The 22,110-nt window shown below is 53.1% G+C and overlaps 1 protein-coding gene across 1 annotated transcript; it reads right to left on the bottom strand.

Moving 5' to 3' along the window:
• Positions 1 to 12,354: 12,354 nt before the first annotated feature.
• On the bottom strand, positions 12,355 to 21,880 carry LOC102372277 (interferon-inducible GTPase 5-like). Its single transcript, XM_025195090.1, has 2 exons — positions 21,808 to 21,880; positions 12,355 to 13,964 (listed from the first exon to the last, which is right to left on the bottom strand). Exons 1-2 carry the CDS (start codon positions 21,808 to 21,810, stop codon positions 13,362 to 13,364), a joined length of 606 nt encoding a protein of 201 aa, XP_025050875.1. The 5' UTR covers positions 21,811 to 21,880; the 3' UTR covers positions 12,355 to 13,361.
• Positions 21,881 to 22,110: the final 230 nt, after the last annotated feature.

Below are 22,110 nucleotides of genomic sequence, written 5' to 3'. Positions count from 1 at the left end.
CCGGCTCTCAAAATCTCGCCCCTGATCAGAGTGGATTCATGAGGGCAGCCCAAACACGGAGAAGTACTTTTCCCACAGCACTTTGGCAACTGTTCTTGCTGTTTGATCTCATGTAGGGAAGGCCTGGGCATATCGGGTGAAGTGGTCTGTCACAACCAGCACATTCCCCTTTCGGTGCCCCTCCCCTTTTATGGCTAGGAAATCCATGCACGCCAGCTCCATGGGTTTTGAGCTCTGGATGGTGTGTAGATAGGCAGTTCGAGTGGGCAGGGTCTTCCTCCGCACACACAGATCACAGTTTGAGCATTTAGTCCTTACATCTTCAGCCATTTTGGGCCAAAAGAACCGCTCATGGGCTAGCGCCAGAGTGCGCTCCACCCCCATGTGCCCAAAGTCGTCATGCAAGGCCCGTAATGCAAGGGCCTTATACTTCTGAGGGAGGACCAGCTGCCAATATTTCTGTCCTTCTGGGTCCTGCACCTCCCGATGTAGCACTCCATCAAACAAGCAAAGCCTTTCCCACTCCCTCAACAGGAGGTGGGCTGCTGGGGTAGCATTATTAAGGGTCGTGGGGTGGGTATTCCCTGATCTCTGGGCACGCAGCACCTCTCACACATCTGGGTCCTGTTCTTGCGCTGTCCGCCATTCCGTGACCGTGACCGTGACCTGGGGCAACGCAGAGGGAATCAGCGTGGTGTACTGAGCCCAGGCCTGCGGGATCCCCTCAGGGGGCAATCCCAACACCTCAGCCATGCAAACGATACTTTCCGTTGTCCGCACAGGGTCTTATATAGCTGCAGTACGCAAATGGTCTTCACTGTCTCGGGGCTCCAAACACTCCCAGGGTTGCCGGGGAGTTGTCGAGACAGGGCATCAGCATCCACGTTGTTTCGTCCTGCTCGATAGTGCAGGCTAAAGGTGTAGTTGGCCTGTGATGTGATCCAACATTGGCTGGTCGCATCCAACTTAGCGCTGGTGAGCGCATAGGTAAAGGGATTATTGTCTGTTCACACCTGGAAGGTAGTCCCATACAGATAGTCCCGGAATTTCTCAGTGACAGCCCACTTGAGCGCCAGGAATTCAAGCTTATGTACTGGGTAGCGCGTCTCGCCGGGTGACAATCCCTTGCTGGCAAAAGCCACTGGTCGCCGGTGTCCCTCATGTTCCTGGTACAGTACAGCCCCCAGTCCTGACAGGCTAGCATCCCTGTGCAAAATAAAAGGGCGGTTGGGGTCAGCATATGCCAGCACAGGTGCCTGAGTCAACCGCTGGATCACCTCCTGGAAGGCATCTTCACACTGTGAGTCCCACCAGGGACCAAAAGGCTCTGTGGGGCTTTGTGTCACAGGAAGCCCATTTAAGCCATTGTTTTGCCCCTTCTTGCGGGGTGACCTTCCCCCCCGGTGTCCGCGAGTTAGGGCATTTAAAGGTCCAGTTATTGTAGCATAGTCTTTAACGAATCACCAATAGAAACCTGCGAACCCCAGGAACCTTTTCAATTCCCTAAGGTTCTTGGGTCGAGGCCAGGTGGTCACAGCACTTACTTTCTTCGGATCAGTGCTGACCCCCTCCTGTGATACAATGTGTTCTACGTACTTCACAGAGGCCTGGCAGAACTTACATTTATCAATGGCCAACTTAAGTCCAGCGGTCTCCAGCCGATCGAGTACCCGGAGCAGCCGTTCTTTGTGTTCCTCCAGGGTCTTTCCAAAAACAATAATATCATCTAAATAAACCAGTACTTGGGTCATATGCATATCCCCAACCACCTTCTCCTTTAGTCGCTGGAAGGTGGCGGGAGCCCCAGATATCCCTTGGGGCATTCGCTCAAACTGACAGAATCCCAAAGGGCAAAGAAAAGCAGTCTTCTCTTTGTCCTCTTCCCACAGAGGTGTCTGGTAGTAGCCGCTGCGGAGGTCTAGTATCGAAAACCATTTGCTCCCTACTAAGCAGTCCAAAGCCTCCTGCACCCGTGGGACAGTGTATTGATCAGTGATGGTCCGGGCGTTCAAAGTCCGGTAATCGATACGCATACGGAGTTGGCCGTTCTTCTTCCGCACAATCACAATGGGAGAGGCATAAGGGCTCTTAGATTCTGTGATGATGTGGTGGTCCACGAGCTCCTGCAGATGATGTCTTACTTCCCCCATCTCAGTGAGGGGAAAGTGCCAAGACCTTTTGCGAAAGGGTCGTGGGTTGCTCAGACGAATGTGATGCTCCACCCCCTTAGCCTCCCCCACATCCCAGTCATGCAGGGAGAAAGCATGGGCTCGAGCCCCGAGTTTGTCCCGGAGCCGAGCTTTACAGGCTTCAGACACCGGGGAGTTCCCAAAACAAAACCTTGAAGGGTCAATTGGAAGGGGTTTTCCCTCCTGCTCAGGGCTCACCACTTCAGCTTCCTTTATCAAGGCCACCTTCTGTCCCGGGTGGACCACAATATCTTTCAAGGTTGGGTTAACCACTATCATTGTAACCAGGTCTTGGTTGAGCCCTTTTGTCTCAATCACACCATCAGGGACCCTCAGCACACTGGGTCTCTCTCTCTCCCAGTGGGAGTCTCCACCACCAGCAGCTTATTATTTTCATCTCTCTCAATCCAATTGCATACAGTAGGCAAAGCCATTGGCCCTGTGCAGGGACTCGCTGGGGCTTTGCTCCAGAGAAGTGCAGGGTCCCCACAACCTCAGGGTGACCCCACATCTCTCTATGCTCCCATCGGTCATATGCCTCTGAGCACAAGGCATGCATCATTAACCACTGTTGGTAACCTGGGCCAGCCTGTTGTTTACAGTAGTGAGGAAGAACCTGGAAAAGGCTGGAGTTGGTCCCCACAATGAGAGTGGCTCCTCTCATCCACCCTGGATCAGGGCATACTAGCGCGATGGTTGACACTTCCTCCTCCACCCCAGTTATTTCAGCAGGGAATTTTAGCCTCACGTTCACATAACCCCTGTAAGGATACTGTTCCTGGCTTAAGCCACAAAGTCCCAGCCCCATAAGGGGAAGCAAAGGCAACTGTCTCAGATGTTCCTCATAGAAGGATTCAAATAGGATGGTAACCTGGGACCCGCTGTCTAGAATGGGTCGGCATGGGTGACCATTCACAGTCACGGGGACCTCTGCACGGGGTCCCACTAGCCCCTTTGGCAGTGAATTTACTGAGGGTAATGTGCGGGAGTCTGTCTGGGTCCGGAGCGGAGCTGACTCCATTGCTCTGCCCCTTCCCTGTTTCCCACTGCCCATCGCCCTTTTAACCTTTCAAATACCAAACCAGGGTTCTCAGGCTGGGTGCACTCCTGAGCCATATGCCCCGGCTCCCCACATCTATAGCAGAACCCTGGGGCCCTAGAGCGGGTATGGGGCCGAGGTCCTCCCGAGGCACAAGGACAGGGCAAGGGCTGACCCCTGGGGAGGGTTCTGGCCACAGCAGCTGCTAGTGCTGGAGCCACAGGCTTCTCCTCCACTCCCAACAAGATGTCCTCATGGGGAGCCCCATTAGCACCCGGCCCATGGGTCCTCTCTGGGGTGAAACATCCTCTGGGACACACATAGTCTCTCAGAGTCTGGATATCTCTTCCTCTTCACGAATCTCTTGGAGGAGGTGACTGAAGTCAGGTGGGCTGCTCCTGCTCCCCGCTAATTTGAGGTTCTGGAGTAAGTCCGAGCTACACCGTGCCCCAATATGAATTTGCCGGAGCCATATCTGGTCAGCGTCGGTGACACTAAGCACTCCTTGGGTCACCAGGCGTTGTAACACCAGCTCTAAGTGCAGGACATACGCTGAAAGAGTCTCGCCCTTGAGCTGGAAAGTTCCCAACAATTCGTAGTACGCACCCCCACTTCCTGTGGGTTGGCCAAAAGCATCCTGAAGGGCCTGCACGCATTGCTGGGTGGTGATAGCAGGGTTCTGGAGTTTGGCTTGGTAGTCCTCACAACCCCAAAGGCAGGCTCACTCAGGACCTCCAGCAGACGGCGTCGCTTATCCTCATCAGGTATTTGCCAAGTCAGTAAAGTCTCTTGAATACGGGAGAGCCAAGAATCGAATCCTTCCTCCCCTGCAGGGACTGGAAGGGTTCCCGAGAAACTCCGGAGTCTCTTATAGGGTGCCTGGTCACTGGAGGAATGGGTCACCTCCCGCAGAATCTGCTGGAAAACCCTCACCCATTCCAGGGTAGCTTCAGTACCAGTAGGTTGCCCCGCTCCCCCCTGCACCGTCCCATCACTCCCGGAGGGTACGGCAGACTGGTCAGCATTGGACATGTCTCCTGGTGACTCTCTTTACAGGGGTACACAGTGCTTGAATAATATCATGGCACCCGCTACACAGGGATCCCGGACGAGCCCCCAAAATGTAACCCGGGCGATACTCCAAAAGGTACCCCCTCTCCAATTGAAGGGATCAAAGCTGGTGTATGAGCGCTGTGGGAGGTGTAGGGACTGTCCTCCCCGTATAGAGCAGAGCCAGACCACCACTGGGGACTTAACCATATACCTGGTAATGAGGGAACAATACTGGGAACATAACAAGCGTAATCAGGGGGTATAGTGGACACTACAATGCCCCAAGGGGCAGGATTCAGCAAAGATTAGAGACTTACAATCATTGACAAAAGACAGGGTTAACAAAATATAAAACACAAACAGCAGAGCAAACAATACTGGTTGGGGAAATATAAAAAGGCACAAAATACAAAATGTCAAAGGACAAGGAAATATAGGGCCTGGGTACCTGGAGGGGGAGAAACAGGGAAAACACAATGACCCCTTTCCACTGCAAGAGGAATTTCTCCTTGTTAGCTCACTCACCCTCAGACACCAAAACTGGGACTTGAATTCCCATCTCCCACATGGTGGGCAGGAGCACTGCCACACAGCCACCAGTGCTAGTACTACTCCAAGCTGCTAGGGGTCTTAACCTTCCTGGAGCCCCGGCCTCACGTCGAGCTGCCTGGTCTCTGACTGGAGGAGCTGGAAGCCGAGCTGGGAACCCCTCAGGTCGCTGCTCAGATCTTGCTGAAGCGGGAAGCCTCTCCTGTTGGCCACAGCCTCTCGCAGGGGATCCTGGAGCCCAGCGGGGATCCTCTCCTGCCGGCCGCACACCGCGCTGCTGAGGGTCCCACTGCTGCCTGTAGGTCCTGCTCCTTCAGGCTCTTCTGGGACAACTGCTCCCACCCCGCTGGCTCAGGTCTTTGAAGCTCCTTCCTTGTGGTCCCTTGCTGGTCTCTCCCCTGAGTCAGCCGTGCTGCCCCTTTTATCCCCCTCCAGGTGACCCAAGAGGCCAATCAGGGGACATGAGGGGTGAATCTCTGGGGCCTGATTGGTGAGGAAAGGGAATCCCAAGTCCTCCAATCATCTTTTGCCCTTTCAAAACCCCTGGGCTAGGTCACTGCCAGCTAGCCCGTCACATCGTAAATAGTGTTCAGTTATTTTTATATTGATTTTTACTGTTTAATATTGTATTCCTATTATGCCTGTATTGAATTTTACTGTTTTACATTGACATTGTATGATTTAGGCCTGTTTCTGTAAAGTTAGCCAAAGTAATGTCAGGTCTCCATCTTATAATGTCAAATCTCCATTTTGTGTCTCCTGCCCGGGCATACCCTATTGCAGGGGTTGGCAAAATGTGGCCCATGGGCCTGATGCAGCCCACCAGGCCATTCTATCCGACCCATGGGAGCCCTAAAAAATTTAGAGAATTACTATTTATCTGCCCCTGGCTGCCTGTCATGCGACCCTCAATGGCTTGCCAAAACTCAGTAAGGAGCCCTCCACCTGAAATAATTGCCCACCCCTGCCCTATTGTAGTTGTGTTGTAGCTGTGACTCATACCTACCCCTCCCATGTAAATTGGTTACTGGGTGAATGAGAGTGAATGAGGGTGCTTGAGACATAACGGTAGCAGGCCTAAAAATAGCTCCTGCTCAAGGACCAGGCCATCAGCTTAACAACTGGACCACTGCCTTGCATTGACTCTCCCTGAAACCACGGGCCTACTCCCAGGACCAGAGACAAAACCCAATATTTGAAAGATAAAGACCCTCCAAAAAACCAGCAACATGGAACCAAAGAACAGAACAGAACCAGCAACTCCACCATTGTATCCCACCGGACACTAAGGACAGCTGGAACTGCACGAGCTCCTCTGAACAGGACTGGCCCTTGCCTGGGCATGTCCTGCCCATAGGAGACACAGGTATCCCACCCCTATAAAAGGGGTGGTAGAGTGTGACCTCCTTGGGACGCCCTCTCCATCTGGACCAGCACTACACCACACCACCTATCCACCCAGAGACCCTGCCGACGACCCCCTCTGGACAACATCTTGCTGCAGAAGACTTCGACTGGCCATCAAGGATCAACTCTGGGATAGTTAGCTATCACCCACATCTTCCCCCAAGCAAGGGACCTGAGCTCTGTCTCTGCACACCTTGACCTCAATCCCTCCATTAAGCCTTTCCTCTCCTGCTCTCATTGTGTGAGTGTGTGGGAGAGTTTGTTTGTTTGTGTGTGTCTGTGTGTATGTGTGTCTGTGTGTGTGTGAACCAATAACTTCAGGGGCTGTATAGTGTGTTACCTGTCTAGTGACTAGTGGGGGAGGCACTAAGGGCCCAGAAGGTAGAGGAGATGGGAGCCTGTGAGGGATGGTCATACCTTAAGGGGACGATCCTCCAGGCCCAAAGTATAACAGTCCCTGAGAGAAGAAAGCAGCGTAGGAGTGCTCAGAAACCCCCTTGGCTCAGCAAGGGCATTCAGCAATGCCTGAGGACTACAAGGGGGGCGTACAACCAGTGGAAGGGAGGATCTATCACCAACGAGGAGTACTCCTCCTCGGCCCAGGAGTGTAGGAGGGCTATTAGAAAGGCCAAGGCAGAGATGGAGCTCAGGCTAGCGTCCAGGATTAAGGACAACAAAAAGTCCTTTTTCAAGTACATTGGGAGGAAGAAGAGGGCACCAGGCAATGTAGGGCCCCTGCAAGATGCAAACCGTAATCTGGTGGCCACGCCAGAGAAGAAAGCTGGTATTTTTTTTAAGAGTTTCTTTGCCTCTGTTTTCCTGATCAGGGACCAGGATATCCCACCTACCGGAGGTAGGGACAATCTTGGGGATAGCTCTATCAGGCCTTCAGTCAGTGCAGATGTAGTTCGGGATCTTCTGGAAGGGTCAGACATTTTTAAATCTGAGCATTCGTGATCAGCTGGCCAGGTGCCGGGGGATTGGAAACTGGCTAATGTGGTCCCTATTTTTAAGAAGGGGAGGAAGGAAGACCCAAGTAATTATAGGCCTGTAAGCCTCACCTCGGTGCTTGGGAAGCTCTTGGAGAGAATCATCAAGGAGCATATCTGTGGGGGGGCTGCAGGGGAGATCATGCCCAGGGGCAATCAGCATGGGTTCATCAAGGGCAGGTCCTGCCTGACCAACCTGATTGCCTTTTATGACCAAGTAACTAAATCCTTGGATGATGGTGTCACTGTGGACGTAGTCTTTCTAGACTTTAAGAAGGCCTTTGACACTGTCTCTCACCCCATTCTCATCAATAAAGTAAGCGACTGTGGCATTAATGCCTGCACAGTTGGATGGGTAAAAAATTGGCTGATGGGGCGCACCCAGAGAGTAGTGGTGGATGGGTCGTACTCAACCTGGCGAGATGTGAGCAGTGGGGTCCCCCAGGGCTCGGTCCTCAGGCCCGCACTGTTTAACATCTTCATCAGCGACTTGGACGAGGGGGTGGAAAGCACGCTGTCTAAGTTTGCTGATGACACTAAGATGTGGGGCGAGTTGGACACACTTGAAGGGAGAGAGAGGCTAAAACTAGATTTAGACAGACTACAAAAGTGGGCAGACGGGAATAGGATGGGGTTTGACGCAGACAAATGCAGGGTGCTTCACCTGGGGAGAAGGAATCCACAGCACGCATACAGGGAGGGGAGTTCCCCTCTTGAAAGCACAGAGGCAGAAAGGGATCTCGGAGTCATTATTGACTCCACGATGAACATGAGCCGCCAATGCCAGACCGCAGCCAGCAAGGCCAGCCATACCTTGTCATGCATCCAAAGATGCATCTCAAGCCGGTCCAGAGAGGTGATACTCCCCCTCTATGCGACTTTGGTCAGGCCGCAGTTGGAGTACTGCATCCAGTACTGGGCGCCGCACTTCAAAAGGGATGTGGCCAGCCTGGAGAGGGTTCAGAGGAGGGCCACCCGCTTGGTGAGAGGGCAGCAAGACAGGCCCTACGAAGAGAGACTGAGGGACCTGAACCTGTTCAGCCTCAGCAAAAGGAGGCTGAGGGGGGACCTAGTCACTGCCTACAAGCTCATCAAGGAGGATCAACAGCAAATAGGCAGAGCCCTTTTCTCCCCAGCACCACCTGGGGTGACGAGGAACAATGGTCATAAGCTGATGGAGAACAGGTTTAGGTTGGAGATCAGAAAGCAATATGTTACAGTTAGGGTGGCCAAAATCTGGAACCTACTTCCCAGGGAAGTGGTCCTTGCCCCTACCTTGGGCAAATTCAAGGGGAGGTTGGACGATCACCTGTCTGGGGTCTTGTGAACCCAGCATTCATTCCTGTCCGTGGCAGGGGGTCAGGCTAGATGATCTGTTCAGGTCCCTCCTGACCCTAGCTACTATGAAACTATGTCTAATAAAACTGTTATTTTGAAACCCTGAGTTGGGTTTTGTCTTACTCATCTCCTGGCCCTGCTCCAATTTCTGCTCTCTGCACCTCTGACCTTCCTCCCCTCCCTCTCTCTCTCTCTCTCCTTCCCCCCAGCTCTCTGATCTTTTAACCCCCGCTGTCTCCCAGCTCCACCCCCCACCCCCAGTTCTGCCCTCTGCCTCCCAGCTCTCAGTAACCCCAACCTGCTTCAGCCCCAGTTCTGCCCTCTGCCACCCGGCTCCAACCCTCACTGTCTCCCAGCTTCTCTCTCTGCGCCCTGCAGGCTCCGGCTTCTCTGTCTCGCAGCTTCTTACTTCCCAGCCACCTCCTCCTCTGACTTTTACCTTCCAGCTCTCAGCTTTTTCCTCACCTCTGTGCTGCTCCTCCCAGCTTCTTTGACTGGCTCAACTCTCTCTGCTGCCCCAGCTTGATCCCTTGGCTCTGCTCCTTCACCACCTTGCTCTCCTGGATTTTCCTTCACCCCCAAATAACCCCAAGGCACTGAGTGACCCCAAGTACCCCCTAGTGTTAACACACAGCCACCACGAAGTGTGTGTTTGTGTGTATGTGCATGCGTGTGGGCCCATAGTGTCGAATGTATAGCTTGTGTGTGTGTATAATGTTGTGTCATGCCCTCCTGCCTAACAGCACGATATTGAGATCCCAAGCGTTGAGCTGATATGTGTCAAGTCAACACTACAACTGGACAGTAGGATTGGCCAGCAATGCTGGCCTGAATAAACATGGATAGATGAGCCACTGGTCCCCAGTGTCTGTCCTGAGCCCTACGCCAGGGCTACCAGGGAGCAGTGTCATTCCCTGCCTCAGGCGGGCAGGGGGAGGCTGAGACCAGGCACACACAGTGCAGGGCACAGACATAGGTGTGAGATGAGGCTGAGACCAGGCGCACACAGTGCAAGGCACAGATACAGGTGTGAAATGGAGCTAAGACCAGGCATGCTTGGTGCACAGCACAGACATGGGTGTGAGATGCGGCTGAGACCGGACATGCTCAGTTCAGGGCACAGACATGGGTTTGAAATGGGGCTTAGACTAGGCACACTCGGTGCAGGGGGTGAGATGGAGCAGCCTAGTCATGCCACCAGGGAGCTGGGTCCTTGTGCCCAGGGACTGCCCAGGCTGGGCAGGATGCAAGAGGCAGGGCCATGCTGGGAGGGGCTGAGCCCCTACACTGGACATTGGTGCACTGTGGCCATGCCCCTACTATAGCACACCCCAGTAATCAGCAGCTACAGCTTTGTCCCATGGGGAGACAGGCAGCATCCTGCAGCCACACAAAGGCCAGCACCCTTCCACCTATTAGGGTATGCAGCTTGTGTTGTGTCCGGGGCAAGGGCAGGTTTATGTAGGGTGGAGAATTCAGTTGTATGGGACTGTGTGGACTAGGCTCTGTCCCCTCTGCAAGGGGCTGGACCAGAGGTGACCTCTAGGGGACATCTGGGACTCTGAGTCTATGACCCATCAGGTGCAAGACCAGGGAGGGGACTGTGCCTCTCAGCACTCGTTTAGCTTCATCTTCTGATGTTGTGTGGATGTAGAGGCTATGCCCCTCTCTCCCTGCTCCATAGCTGCCAATGCCCATTTCTCTCAGGATCGTGACCCCACCCTAGATGCTTCTGCCTGGTCTCGCAGCTTTCACCACTTCTGGGGGCCGCAGGTGCCTCACTGCAATGACACACGGGTGAAAAGGGGGGAGCCAAGTAGGATTGTGACAAGGCCCCCGACTCCTGGGCTCCATTCCCCAAGCTGTGCCTGGCTCTTTCCCCCCGTGCACCCCCACCCCAGAGCCAGCTGCAGCTCAGGTGCCCTGATGCACCCAGCCCTGACTCCCCACCCCAGAGCTCGCTTCATCCCAGGTCTGTGACCTTGGACCTTGGCCCAGGTTCCTGGGGCAGCTCTGGGCTGGGCTATGCTCAAGGTCTTGGCCCAACCACAGCACGGGGAGGGAGTGAGAGAGGAGTGGGAGGCCTGCTCCCACCTCCCACGCCCTGCTCCCATGTATGATATCACATACATCATGGCTGGGGGGGCAGGGCCTACAGATCAGGAGTGAGGGGCACCAGCAGGGCAAGCGGGGCTCCTGTCCTGATGACCCTCCCTCGGGGTCCAGCACTTCCAGACAGATCCATGTGTTGGTTTGGATCCAATGGATGGCACCGGGGCACAGGTTTGTGGGGGGTAGCAGCTGGTGTGGGAAGGGGGCAGAGACGGGAGCTGTATATAGACCCCCTGCCCCTGAGCAGGACCTGAGCAGCTGACTCCAGCTGCGCCCCAGGAACCCCCGGCGGGTTCAGGCCCTGTGATGCCTTGCAGCCACCCCTTCCAAATACCCTCTGGGGTCTCCTGGTCCTGGTGCTGCTGATTGAAGGTAGCAGAAGTGGGGAAGGAGGCAGGGGAAAGAGAGAGGGTAGCCCTGACCCCTGGGTCCCCTCCCTGCCTGGGGTGGGGGGTAAAAGCGGTGGTGGGGGCATGAAACCCAGATGCCAGAGCTCTTTAGGAAGGAAGGGGGGTCTGAGTTTGAGAGCAGGCAGGTACGGAGTGCGGACACCTGGGATTAGTGACCAGGCTCCTGGACCAGCCTGGCCACTAATCCGGGGGTTTGGTCTCAACTGCCCCTTATGCCTGGGGACACCACCAGGGGGCACTGTGGGGGTGGGGCTCCGGGGCAGGGGCTCAGAGCCTGGCAGGGAAGGGGTGGGGTGATGGGGGCTGGGAGTGAAGGGCCCGAGTAGGACTGTGAGAGCAGGGGCTGCAGGTCAGAAGTGAGGGGCACCAGTGGGTGGGGGGTCTGTGCCCACACTGTCCCCCCACCTCCCCCCCAATCCTCTGCCTGCAATGGTGGGGAAGATGGCCATTCTTCAGCAGACAGGGTGCAGAACTGGGCACGAGATGCACCAGTGGAGCCCCTACGCTGCTGCCCAGACCCACCCCCCAAGCCTAGCCTAGATGCCCAGCAACCCAAGGGGGCATAGGCCACCTGGGACAGAGGGTCCCAGCCTGTGGATTCCCAATGCCCCTGGGTGAGGAGACCCCAGTCGACCCAGCCCTCTCATGGCCCACCTCAGAGCCAGCTACATCTCAGATGTCCTTGACCACAGGTTGGAAGATGGATGGACGAAGGGTTGGTCACAGTCCTGGCCTGCCTCCCTGCACTACCCAACGCCGTCCGCAATGGTGGGGGGCTCTGTTATATCCAGCTGTGACACCCCTTCCCAGAGCTGGCTGCTGTAGTAGCCAATGAGACTCACTTTACCTAATACTGAGTCATTAACCAATGTTATTATATTAGGCTTGATGCTATGGGAAGCATAATACAGCATTTTTTCATCAAGTTTTACTCAGTTGAGTTATATATATTATGTAGATGAAGATTGTCCCCTTTTCTGAAGGTATCTGCTATGCCAAAACCAGCGAAAATAATATGCTTGAAGAAGTATCTGGTATGCATCTCACATTGCACTGTCGGACCAGCACTGCGGGGCTTTAGATTATGATTATGTCCAATGATGATAGGAAATGGAATGATAATTTGGAGAGAAAAAAAAAAAACAAGGAAGGTTTAAGTTGAATATTAGGGAAAACTCTCTCACAAGGAGGGTGGTAAAGCACTGGAATGGGTTACCTAGTGAGGTTGTGGCATCTCCATCCTTGGAAGTTTTTAAGATGCGGCTGGACAAAGCCCTGGCTGGGATGATGTAGGTGGGGCTGGTCCTGCTTGGAGCAGGGGTTGGACTAGATGTGACCTCCTGAGCTCCCTTCCAACCATCATTGTCTATGAGAAGACAGAACGTGGGCACTGGGCTCAAGGTGCCCGGGGAGTTGCAGGCTTGTAGGGAAGGTGTTTTCTGGGCATTTCCTAAGCATGTGGCTAGCTTTAGGCTGCTTTCCCAGGAACAGGGCAACAAGGAAGACAGCACCAATGGGTTCCCACTTCGTGCATCCCTCTCGCAGAGCCAGTGCTGACTTATTGCTGGGGCTCATCTGATTTAGATGATTCCCTCTCCAAAGCTTTTTCCAGCACGTGTATGGCATCATCAGCAACATCCTCCAGGAACCCCCGCAACATGAAGTACGTGGTAGGAAAAGAAATGGCAGCTGACACCGCTGAACCAATCACAGTGCCCGCCACGGGGATGGCCTTCAGGAACAACAGAGGGTATTGCACTGCCCCACCTACCGTCTTCAACAGGAGCTTAATGACGAGATCTTTTGTGATTTCATCGGCCAGGGGAGATTTTATCACAGCTCTCAGCTCTTTGAAGGACTTGTTCGTGTGCCTAGCAAGCTTGGCAAGGGACTCTTTGTCCAGGCCAAAGTCCTGGCAGTACTGTTTCAGGGACGTCACCAGAATAGCTACATCGCAAACAGTAGAAAGGCCTGGCACAGGAACAGCAGAAGCTCCTAATGAAGCTAAGCTTTTGAGCCATATCTGTGTCATCAAGCGTTTCTTTTTCTTCTTCAAAGTCTCTTTAGAGATGTTGGGCAGGGAGCGGAGAAAAGTGAGACGCTTGTGACTGGGGAGCTCGTCCACAAGAGTGTCCTGCAGCTGGGGAGAATCGTACTTGTCAAAGTGCCACCTCGAGACAAGGAAAACCCGTGGGGACTCCACCCCTCCCGTCCTCAGGTTGCAGATGCTGTTTTCTCGGATGCTATCCAGGATTGCGGCCTCGCTGTAGTGAAGTCAGCGTGAAGCAGAAGGTTTCTTCAGGAATCCTGACTCATTGTACAGTCTTCGCTCGTTGTCCAAATCCTGATCCACCTTGGAGCGCACAAAGTAAAAGGACTTCCCCAGGCTCTGGATCTCAAGGGCCAGTTTGATGTCCTTGTCTGTGAACCGCGTGGAAGAGATGATGATGAAGAAATCGTAGCGGCCAAACTCTACTTGTTGGAGGTAGGTGTCCTCTGGAAATGCTGGCGTCCCAATCCCTGGCAGGTCCCAGAAGGTGATGTTGGGGTCCTGGGGGTGTGGGAAAGGAGCAGGCTTAGATGTTGTTTCCAACACTCCTATGTCAGCTGCACCCTCATCTCCATCATCCAGGCCACGCATGGCATTGAGAAAGGATGATTTGCCAGAGCCTGTGACCCCTGTGATGGCAATATGGAGACTAATTTTTTCTGCATCATCTAGCATCTCTTGGGCATTTTTTGCTGCTGCAGTGAGGTCTCCTTTTTCTAATGCAGCCTTTAGTTTCTTCAGCTTCTCTTGGGGTACATGGGAAATGGCTTCAGGATCTAAATCCTCACTGGCACCAGCTATGGTAGCTCCTGTGCGTTGCTGACGGGCCTTGGAGGAGGACAGGAGAATTTCTCATTAGGGTTGGCTGGCTTGTAGCAGGAGGAAGGGGAGTTGAGCTTGGGACTGAACTGCAGGAAGGGCAGCCTCAGTGTTCCCAGCTCCAGCTGATCAGGGCAGCGATTATCCCAGCCACCCCCCTGGTGAGGACTCAGATTCATGGCCAGGGGGGTGCAGCAAACCCCATCAAGCCCCCATTTGGCTTTCCTGGGTGGGAACTTGCTCCATGGTGCAGCTCACAACTAGGGATGCCTCCCACTGTGGAGCCAGCCCAGTCAGCCCTGCTTGTGGAGGGAGAGCTGTAGCAAGGGGTCTGGAGACTGTGGGAAGGGCCCTGCCCCTTCTCACCCCCACCTTTGCATCAGTCCTCCCCTACATCAGGCTCAGCCTCCCTGGGCAGAACACCCTCCCCTGAAAGGACTCTCCGAGCTCTGCGGGTGTCTGCATTACAGCCCTATCACTTCGCAGAGAAGAGATCTCCAGTTGTTCCCCAGGGCCAGGGGAGGTCACCTACAGGCTCACTGTGTCCAGGAGCCTCTGGGATGGTATCCAGCACTTGACCATGATGAAGTGTCACAGGCACTGTGACAGCCTCACTTCAAAGGGCCAAGGCCAGAGGCCCAAAGTCAAGAAGGATGAGAAATAGGCTGGAGCTCAGAAGCCAGGTCCAGTACAATGGGACTAGGCTAAGGGGACCAACAAGAGATAAAGGGTGGAGGCCTGTAATACAGAAGCCCCAATAAAGGCATAGAAACCTGACGTGGCCTGATACTGGCTAGGGGGCAAAGTGCCCCAGCTAAGGGATTACTGATTACATCTGCAAGGTATGGGTGAGCCTGTGGGGGAGGTTGGAGGCCTTCAATAGCCCATAAGGCAGCCGGTGCCCTTGGGCATGGATAGGCCAGGAGGGCCCACTTGGCATGAGGGACAGGATGGCATGCAGGGGATCCAGGAAGGACTGTCTGGCCAAACACAGACTAAGAATCACTTGGACGCCCTGGGGCAGCCTCCTTTTTCACATTCCAGTTATTCCACAAAAGATGTAGTAGGCAAAGGAAGAGGGAGAATAACCTCGGAGCCAGAGCAGGACAGGATCCATGCAGCCCCCAGGAGGCATCATGGCTGCCCCTGGAGCCCTGGTTTTGTTACACCACTGTTACAATTTTTTACTCATCTTCCACTGTTGCATATCTGATGTAGGGAATATAACCAATCCCATATATTATTCCCATTTATGGGTCCCAGATTTTTATCAATGGCAACTGCCTCCTGTCCAGATAGGAGCTGAGTGTTACGGGTAGTTCTTTGCCCATTCCGTGCCACTACATGCATGGAGACCTTTTCAGCCATAGGAAAAGGAGCCATAGGCCCCTAGCAGTTGTTCTTTAAACCTTGCAGCTCCTTCTTCAAGGGGGCATACGGGGATGGCCAATGGAAAGAGACCTAGTAGTAGGGGTCTATTACAGACCTCCACACCAGGGGGACAAGTTAGACCTAGAATTCTTGAGGCAGCTCCCAGAGGCGGTGCGCTCAAAGGACCTGGATGTCATGGGGGACTTAAACTTCCCAGACATCTGCTGGGAGAAGCAGGCATCCAGGTCTGCCTGTTCACATAAGTTTTTAACCTCCTTGCAGGACCTTCACCTATCACAGGGGGTACATGTCCCCACCAGGGGTAATGCCTTGATAGACTTGGTACTGGCCACAGAAGATGACTTGGTGGGGGATATGCAGCTACAAGGTAACCTAGGGGATAGTGACCACCTATTGATAGAGTTCACTATCTGGCGAAAGGTGAGGAAGATAACTAGTAGGGCAGAAATGCTGGACTTCAGGAAGGCCAACTTTGGTAAACTCAGAAAAATTAGTTAGGGAGGGTGTGGCAGCAGGAAGCCCCCACAGGCTCTTGAAGGGGATGGGGCAGACCCTGCAGGCCCCAAGCCAAACAAGCAGACCACCCACCCCCAGGGAAACTTACCTCCGGGAGCACAGCCAGAGCAGGAGCCGCGGCCACGGCTGCACGAGCCGGCATTACACCGGCTGGTTAATCAGCTGTTCCTGGGGTGGGGAAAAGCTGAGCCAATCATGGTGGCAGGAGCAGCTGCCGTGGGAGAATTAAAAAGCCCCACCGGAACCTGGCAGGGGAGGAGAGAGGGAGCACACCTGTGTGGTGAGGCTCCCATGACAAACAGGAGGGTTGCAGCCAGCTCAGTGCCAGCATCTAGAGCAGGGAGAGTGGAGTCCCTGGGCAAGGCAGGGAGGGAGGAGCCAGTCCACCCCTCCCCCTTTTATCCAGCTGCCTACATTACTGAAGATCGTTACAGATGTTCTACCCAGAGGCGGCGAGGAAGATGCCAGCAAGCGAGAGCCTCACTCATCAGCACCTCAGGCAAAAGCCCTAGCTCCCGTGACAGCCGAGCTAGTGCACCAGTACCTGCACCGATGCTGGTCCCCTGGGGAAAGAGGTCTATAGGGCACAGCAGAACAACACAGGCTGCACTGCCGGTTGGCAAGTGGACGGGGTGTAGGGGAGGCAGAGCCCCACGGAACATCACGTCAAGACTGTGAGTACCACCTTCCCCGTGGTCCCCAGGAAGAGGATCACCACTGAACCCCTCCTTTTATTCAATAACACCAAGTCATGGCAGAAGAGTTGAGGGGAGAGGGGCCCTGCTCAGGACGGATGGTATGGCACTCATCGTACCCTACCTTAGGTGCTTCCACAGTGGTGCATTGACTGGGAACCCTTTTGAATGTCGGCATTAATAGGATAGAAATCACGACCCGGGCCAAGCAGACATGCAGCCACTGGAGATAGCCCATGCAGAGCTACTAATGCTTGCCATCCAAGCCATAGGGCAAGTGTTAGAGATACAGTGTTAGGCACACCAGCAGGAGTGGATGCAGTGTAATGCCGCCCTGTTTAAGATGCCACGAATGACGTTGGAAGACGATCCTGAGGCCTATATAGAGGCATTTGAGAGGACCGCCCTTCAGATAGGCTTGGATTGCAGGCAGCGGGCTCACCAGTTGGGCGCCCTGGTGATTGACCAGGCCCAAGCCACTTGTCAGGCCCTGTCAAGGGAGGACACCCGAGATTATGATACCATTAAGACTGCGATCCTATACAGACTCAAGATTTTCCCAGAGAGCTACAGACAGGCGTTTTGAGCCTGAAAGCCAAAAGAGGTCTGGCGGCCTCGCAGTTTGTTGCAATACCTGCAGGATACACTTAATAAATGGCTACCAACAGGCTGGTTCAACCGGGAGGGGGTCAACGACCAGGTCTTCTTGGAGTAATTCCTCTGGGACTTGGAGGAAGACACCCAGGTGTGGGTATGGAAACACCAACCCCAGACCAGTGAGGAAGCCCTCCACCTGGCTGAGGGCTTTGCCAGCTTGGAAAATGAGTGTGGGCATGGGCGAGGTTCCCGGGCCTCGATGGGGAGCATGCATCCACAGATATATCTCAAGCAGGTCCAAGGAGGTGATCCTCCCCCTCTATGCAACGCTGGTCAGGCCTCAGTTGGAGTACTGCGTCCAGTTCTGGGCGCCGCACTTCAAGAGGGATGTGGGCAACATGGGGAGGGTCCAGAGGAGGGCCACCCGCATGATCAGGAGTTAGCAGGGCAGGCCCTATGAGGAGAGGTTGAGGGACCTGAACCAGTTCAACCTCCACAAGAAAAGGCTGAGGGGGGATCTAGTGGCCGTTTACAAACTAGTCAGGAGGGACCAGCAGGCATTGCGGGAGTCCCTGTTCCCCCGAGCACTTCCAGGGGTGACAAGAAATAACTGTTACAAGCTGGCAGAGGGTAGATTCAGGCTAGACATCAGGAGGCGCTACTTCACTGTCAGGGCAGCTAGGATCTGGAACCAACTTCCAAGAGAAGTGGTGCTGGGGGTCTTTAAGAGGAGGTTGGATGAATACCTCACTGGGGACGTTTGACCCCAGTACTCTTTCCTGCCATGGCAGGGGGTCGGACTTGATGATCTGCTCAGGTCCCTTCCGACCTGACCAACTATGAAACTAGGACTTTAGACAAGCCCAGGATAGATACCAACTCACCAGCGGTTCATGCAGACCTAGTAAGGGGGCATCCGGAGGGGCTGAATGTATTTAAGTCACCAGGCCCTGATGAACTTCACCCTAGGGTACTTAGGGAATTAGCTGGAGTCATAGCGGACCCACTGGCGCAACTGTTCGAGCACTCGTGGCGTTCAGGACAAGTCCCAGAGGACTGGAAAAGGGCCAGTGTGGTCCCTATTTTCAAGAAGGGGAAAAAGGAGGAACCAGGTAACTATAGGCTGGTTAGTCTCACCTCTATTCTTGGCAAGACCTTTGACAAAATTGTTAAAGATCACATTTGCAGGGGACCAGTGGGTAAAATAATGCTAAGAGGCAATCAGTATGGGTTCATAGCAAGCAGATCCTGCCTGACTGACCTAGTTACATTTTATGTCTGGGTCACAAAATGCTTGGATGAGGGAACAGAGGTAGATGTTGTTGACCTAGACTTTAAAAAGGCCTTTGACACAGTGTCACACCCACTTCTTATAAATAAACTAAAAAAACTGCAGTGTAGATTATTACACAGTCCGGTGGGTGGAAAATTGGCTTATGGGATGCACCTAGAGAGTGGTGGTAGACAGGTCGGTTTCTGCCTGGGGAAATGTAGGCAGCAAAGTCCCCCAAGGCTCTGTCCTGGGACCGGTACTATTCAATATTTTCACTATTTCATTCAATATTTTCATGGATGAGGGAGCAGTAAGCACCCTGCCCAAGTTTGCTGACGACACCAAACTATGGGGGGAGCTAGACACACTAGAGGGCAGGGAGCAAATCCAAGTGGATTTGGACAGGCTGGGGAGGTGGGCGGAACAGAATAGGATGCTGTTTAACAAGGACAAGTTTCATGTGCCGCACCTGGGGAGGAAGAATCATCAGCACTCCTACAGCCTGGAAGGCACCACTCTAAGCAGCACAACTGCGGAAAGCGACCTTGGAGTCATAATTGACTCCAAAATGAACATGAGTCGCCAAAGTGATGAGGTAATAAGTAAAGCTAACCTCACTCTATGTTGCATAAGCAGGTGCATCACAGAAAGGTCCAGGGAGGTGATACTTCCCCTCTATGCGGCATTGGTCAGGCTGCAGCTGGAGTACTGCATCCAGTTTTGGTTGCTGCACTACAGGAGAGATGTGGATAACCTGGAAAGGGTTCAGAGGAGGGCCACCTGTCTGGTTAAAGGCCTACAGAAAACACCCTATGTGAACCAATTGGGAGACCTGAACCTCTTTAGCCTCCACAAGTGGAGGTTGAGAGGTGATCTTATGACCTTGTGCAAACTCATCTGGGGGCTCAGCAGGAAGTCGGGGATACTATGTTTACCAGGGTGATAGTTGGGGTAACTAGAAACAATGGACACAAGTTAAAAGAGAGCAAATTCAGGCTGGACATCAGGAAAAAGTTCTTTACAGTGAGGGTCACCAAAATATGCAACAGGTTTCCAAGGGAGGTGGTGTTGTCCTCTTCCTTGGAAATATAAAAAGGGAGATTGGACAGACACCTGGCTGGGGTCACCTGACCCCAGCGCTCTTTCCTGCTCAGGGCAGGGTGTCAGACTTGATGATCTAATAGGTCCCTTCTGACCCTAATAACTAGGAAATGGGGAGTCCCATCCCAACATTCATCTCCATCATTGTACTAGGGAGGATATAGAGCTGGGTTATCATCATCACAGTCTTCTAATTCCTTTTTACTAGGCTTGACCCCCCATACATCTTCCCTGCATCGCTGCCACAATTCCCTGTGGCACTCCAATTTAGCTTCTAACTCTCTTATCTTCTGGTGGTATTGACTGCCATCAAGCTCATTAACCCAAGGGGTAATACTCCCTAGGCTGCCCTCAGCCTAATTTGGTCTGAGCACCCTACACCACGAAACAGCTTGCAACCCTTTTCCGCAGTTACCTTAAAGCTTTTCACACTGATCATTTCATTCTCATGCCCACCCTGGGATGCTAATTTGTTACCCTAATTTTTAACTGGGGTTGAGAGTGAGACTGGTGACCAGCGAAACTATTTCAGTCACAACTCAAAAACTTTATCAAGATACACAACAGCAAAGACTTATTTGCATTAATAAAGACACTACTTACATATTTGGGATTTCAGAGGTCCACTGACCAGGGATCTCTGTTCCCTTGGAGACCTTCACTGATTTGGTTAGTCTTTTTTGCTGAGTTTTGGAGAAGTCTGAAGCCGCATGGTTTAATCACAATTACATACCTAACAGCGTTTTCCATATTTGGTTATGCTTTGGAGTGACGCCAATCCTTTTCCATTTCCTTGTATTACTCTATTGTACCTTGTATCTGTCACAACCCAAAGGGTGTGATTTTTGTTTGTGTGTGCTTCGGCACTGCTAAATTGTCCCCGCTAAATTGCAGCTTCTTTGCACGGTGGAGTTTTCTGCTGCAAAAGAGAACCCCGGTGCAAGGGAGAATTTCCCGCCAATTTGAAGCTTTCTTTGCAGGGTGCATTTCTTTGTTGCAGCACAGAAATGCTCGTTGCAAAGAGTTCCCGCCATTTGTATGCTAATTCGGGTCCCATTATTGGCCAGTTCTAAATTATTCACACGTGGCGGCTAGTGATTGGCTTGCTAGCCGTATAAGAGGCTTGGGTGGTTTCCGCCCAAGTTGGAGGACTCCACGAACAAGGGAGGAGGAGACTTCACGCTGTGTGAAGATCTCTAAGCGCTGCGGATCCTTACGGACCCAGTGCATTTAAAGCAGGCAACAGAGGTCTGATCAACCTCTAGCCTCTCCCCGTCGCCGATAGATTCCTAGACGTATCCCTTCCTGCGCGCAAAAGGAGCCGGACCCACGGAGCCTAGCAAACTTCGTGTGAGTTTATTCAGAGCTCTTCCGGACGAGTACTTTCTTCGGCTGACACGACGGGTTCGCGTGTTCAGAGCCTTCAGCCGGATTGGGCTAGAGTTCACGAGTCTAGAACTCTTGTCCGCCTCTCTTCCTTTCCTGTCTGTAACTGCAACTTAAGCAAGTTTTCCAGCCTACACCACTGCCATCTTGGTGCAAGGAAACAATCTTTTAAACTACCGCTACGCGTCCGTGCCTAATTCCAGCTCGAAGGCCTTCCCTCTCCGCCCCAGCGTGCCCGGGCTGCTGGCCACAGCCCGCGTGCAGCGCGAAAAGGGCTCGGGTCGCTCCCGGCCCGCACAGTATCCAGATTGTATCCAGGTGAAATCGTAGTAGAGATATCATATCTCTACTACGAGTCCTGATTGTCTATTGTACCTTATCACTGTCTACAGTACATGCTCAACCTATGACTTACCATGACTTGATTAATCTTTCTTTATACTTCATCATCACTTGATCCTTATTTATATTTTATCAAATAATACGTTTCATTGCTCAATTAACTCTTCCTTATGCTTCATTAATTATTGAGTCCGTCATTACTCGATCCTTACTTATTCCACCAAACAAGCAATGGGTGACCAGTGGACCGATCCCCACTTCTTTCCTTTTGTCTGTTCAGTTAGGGGTGCAGACAGTTCTGAAAACCACAAAGACTGGGTCTTTCCTTCAGGCAACAATCCTTAACTGCAGGCAGTCAGATGCACAGATGCCTCTTACCCGATAGACTCTTATTTATTTCCTCCCCGTTCCAATCCCTTAACAGATGATCAGATCTTCACTTTGGGCAATCCCCCATTCCAGGTGGGCTCCAGATCAGACTCCAGCTTCCCCAATCCCAGCCTTGGCTCCTAGTGTAGCCTCCCATAGCTGGCCCACCACCAGCACTCACCATGCAGACTCTCCTTCCAGCTTCTCTTGTATTCAGTCCTGTTCTGAGCTGCAGTCTAAGCCTGCCTGCACACTCCCCGTCCCTGGAGGAAGTGAACTGACTGTTTTTTCTACCTGTCGTCTAGTTCCTAAGCCAATCAGCACCAGCTCCTGGAGCATGCTACATGCAACGTGTGCCCGGGAGTTGACTCCTTTCCCCTGCACAGTCCACTGCTCTCAGTGGGGACAGCTGGCTGGCTGTGTCTGGGTAAGTTTGTTCCCCTATCATTGGTGTCTTCTCTTTGGAACAGGGGCCAGGGATGGT

The sequence above is a fragment of the Alligator sinensis genome, unplaced genomic scaffold (assembly GCF_000455745.1).
Source record: "Alligator sinensis unplaced genomic scaffold, ASM45574v1 scaffold1608_1, whole genome shotgun sequence".
Lineage (NCBI taxonomy): Eukaryota > Metazoa > Chordata > Crocodylia > Alligatoridae > Alligator > Alligator sinensis.
The sequence above is the reverse complement of the archived record's forward strand: the minus strand, read 5'-3'. Positions and strand labels throughout refer to the sequence as shown.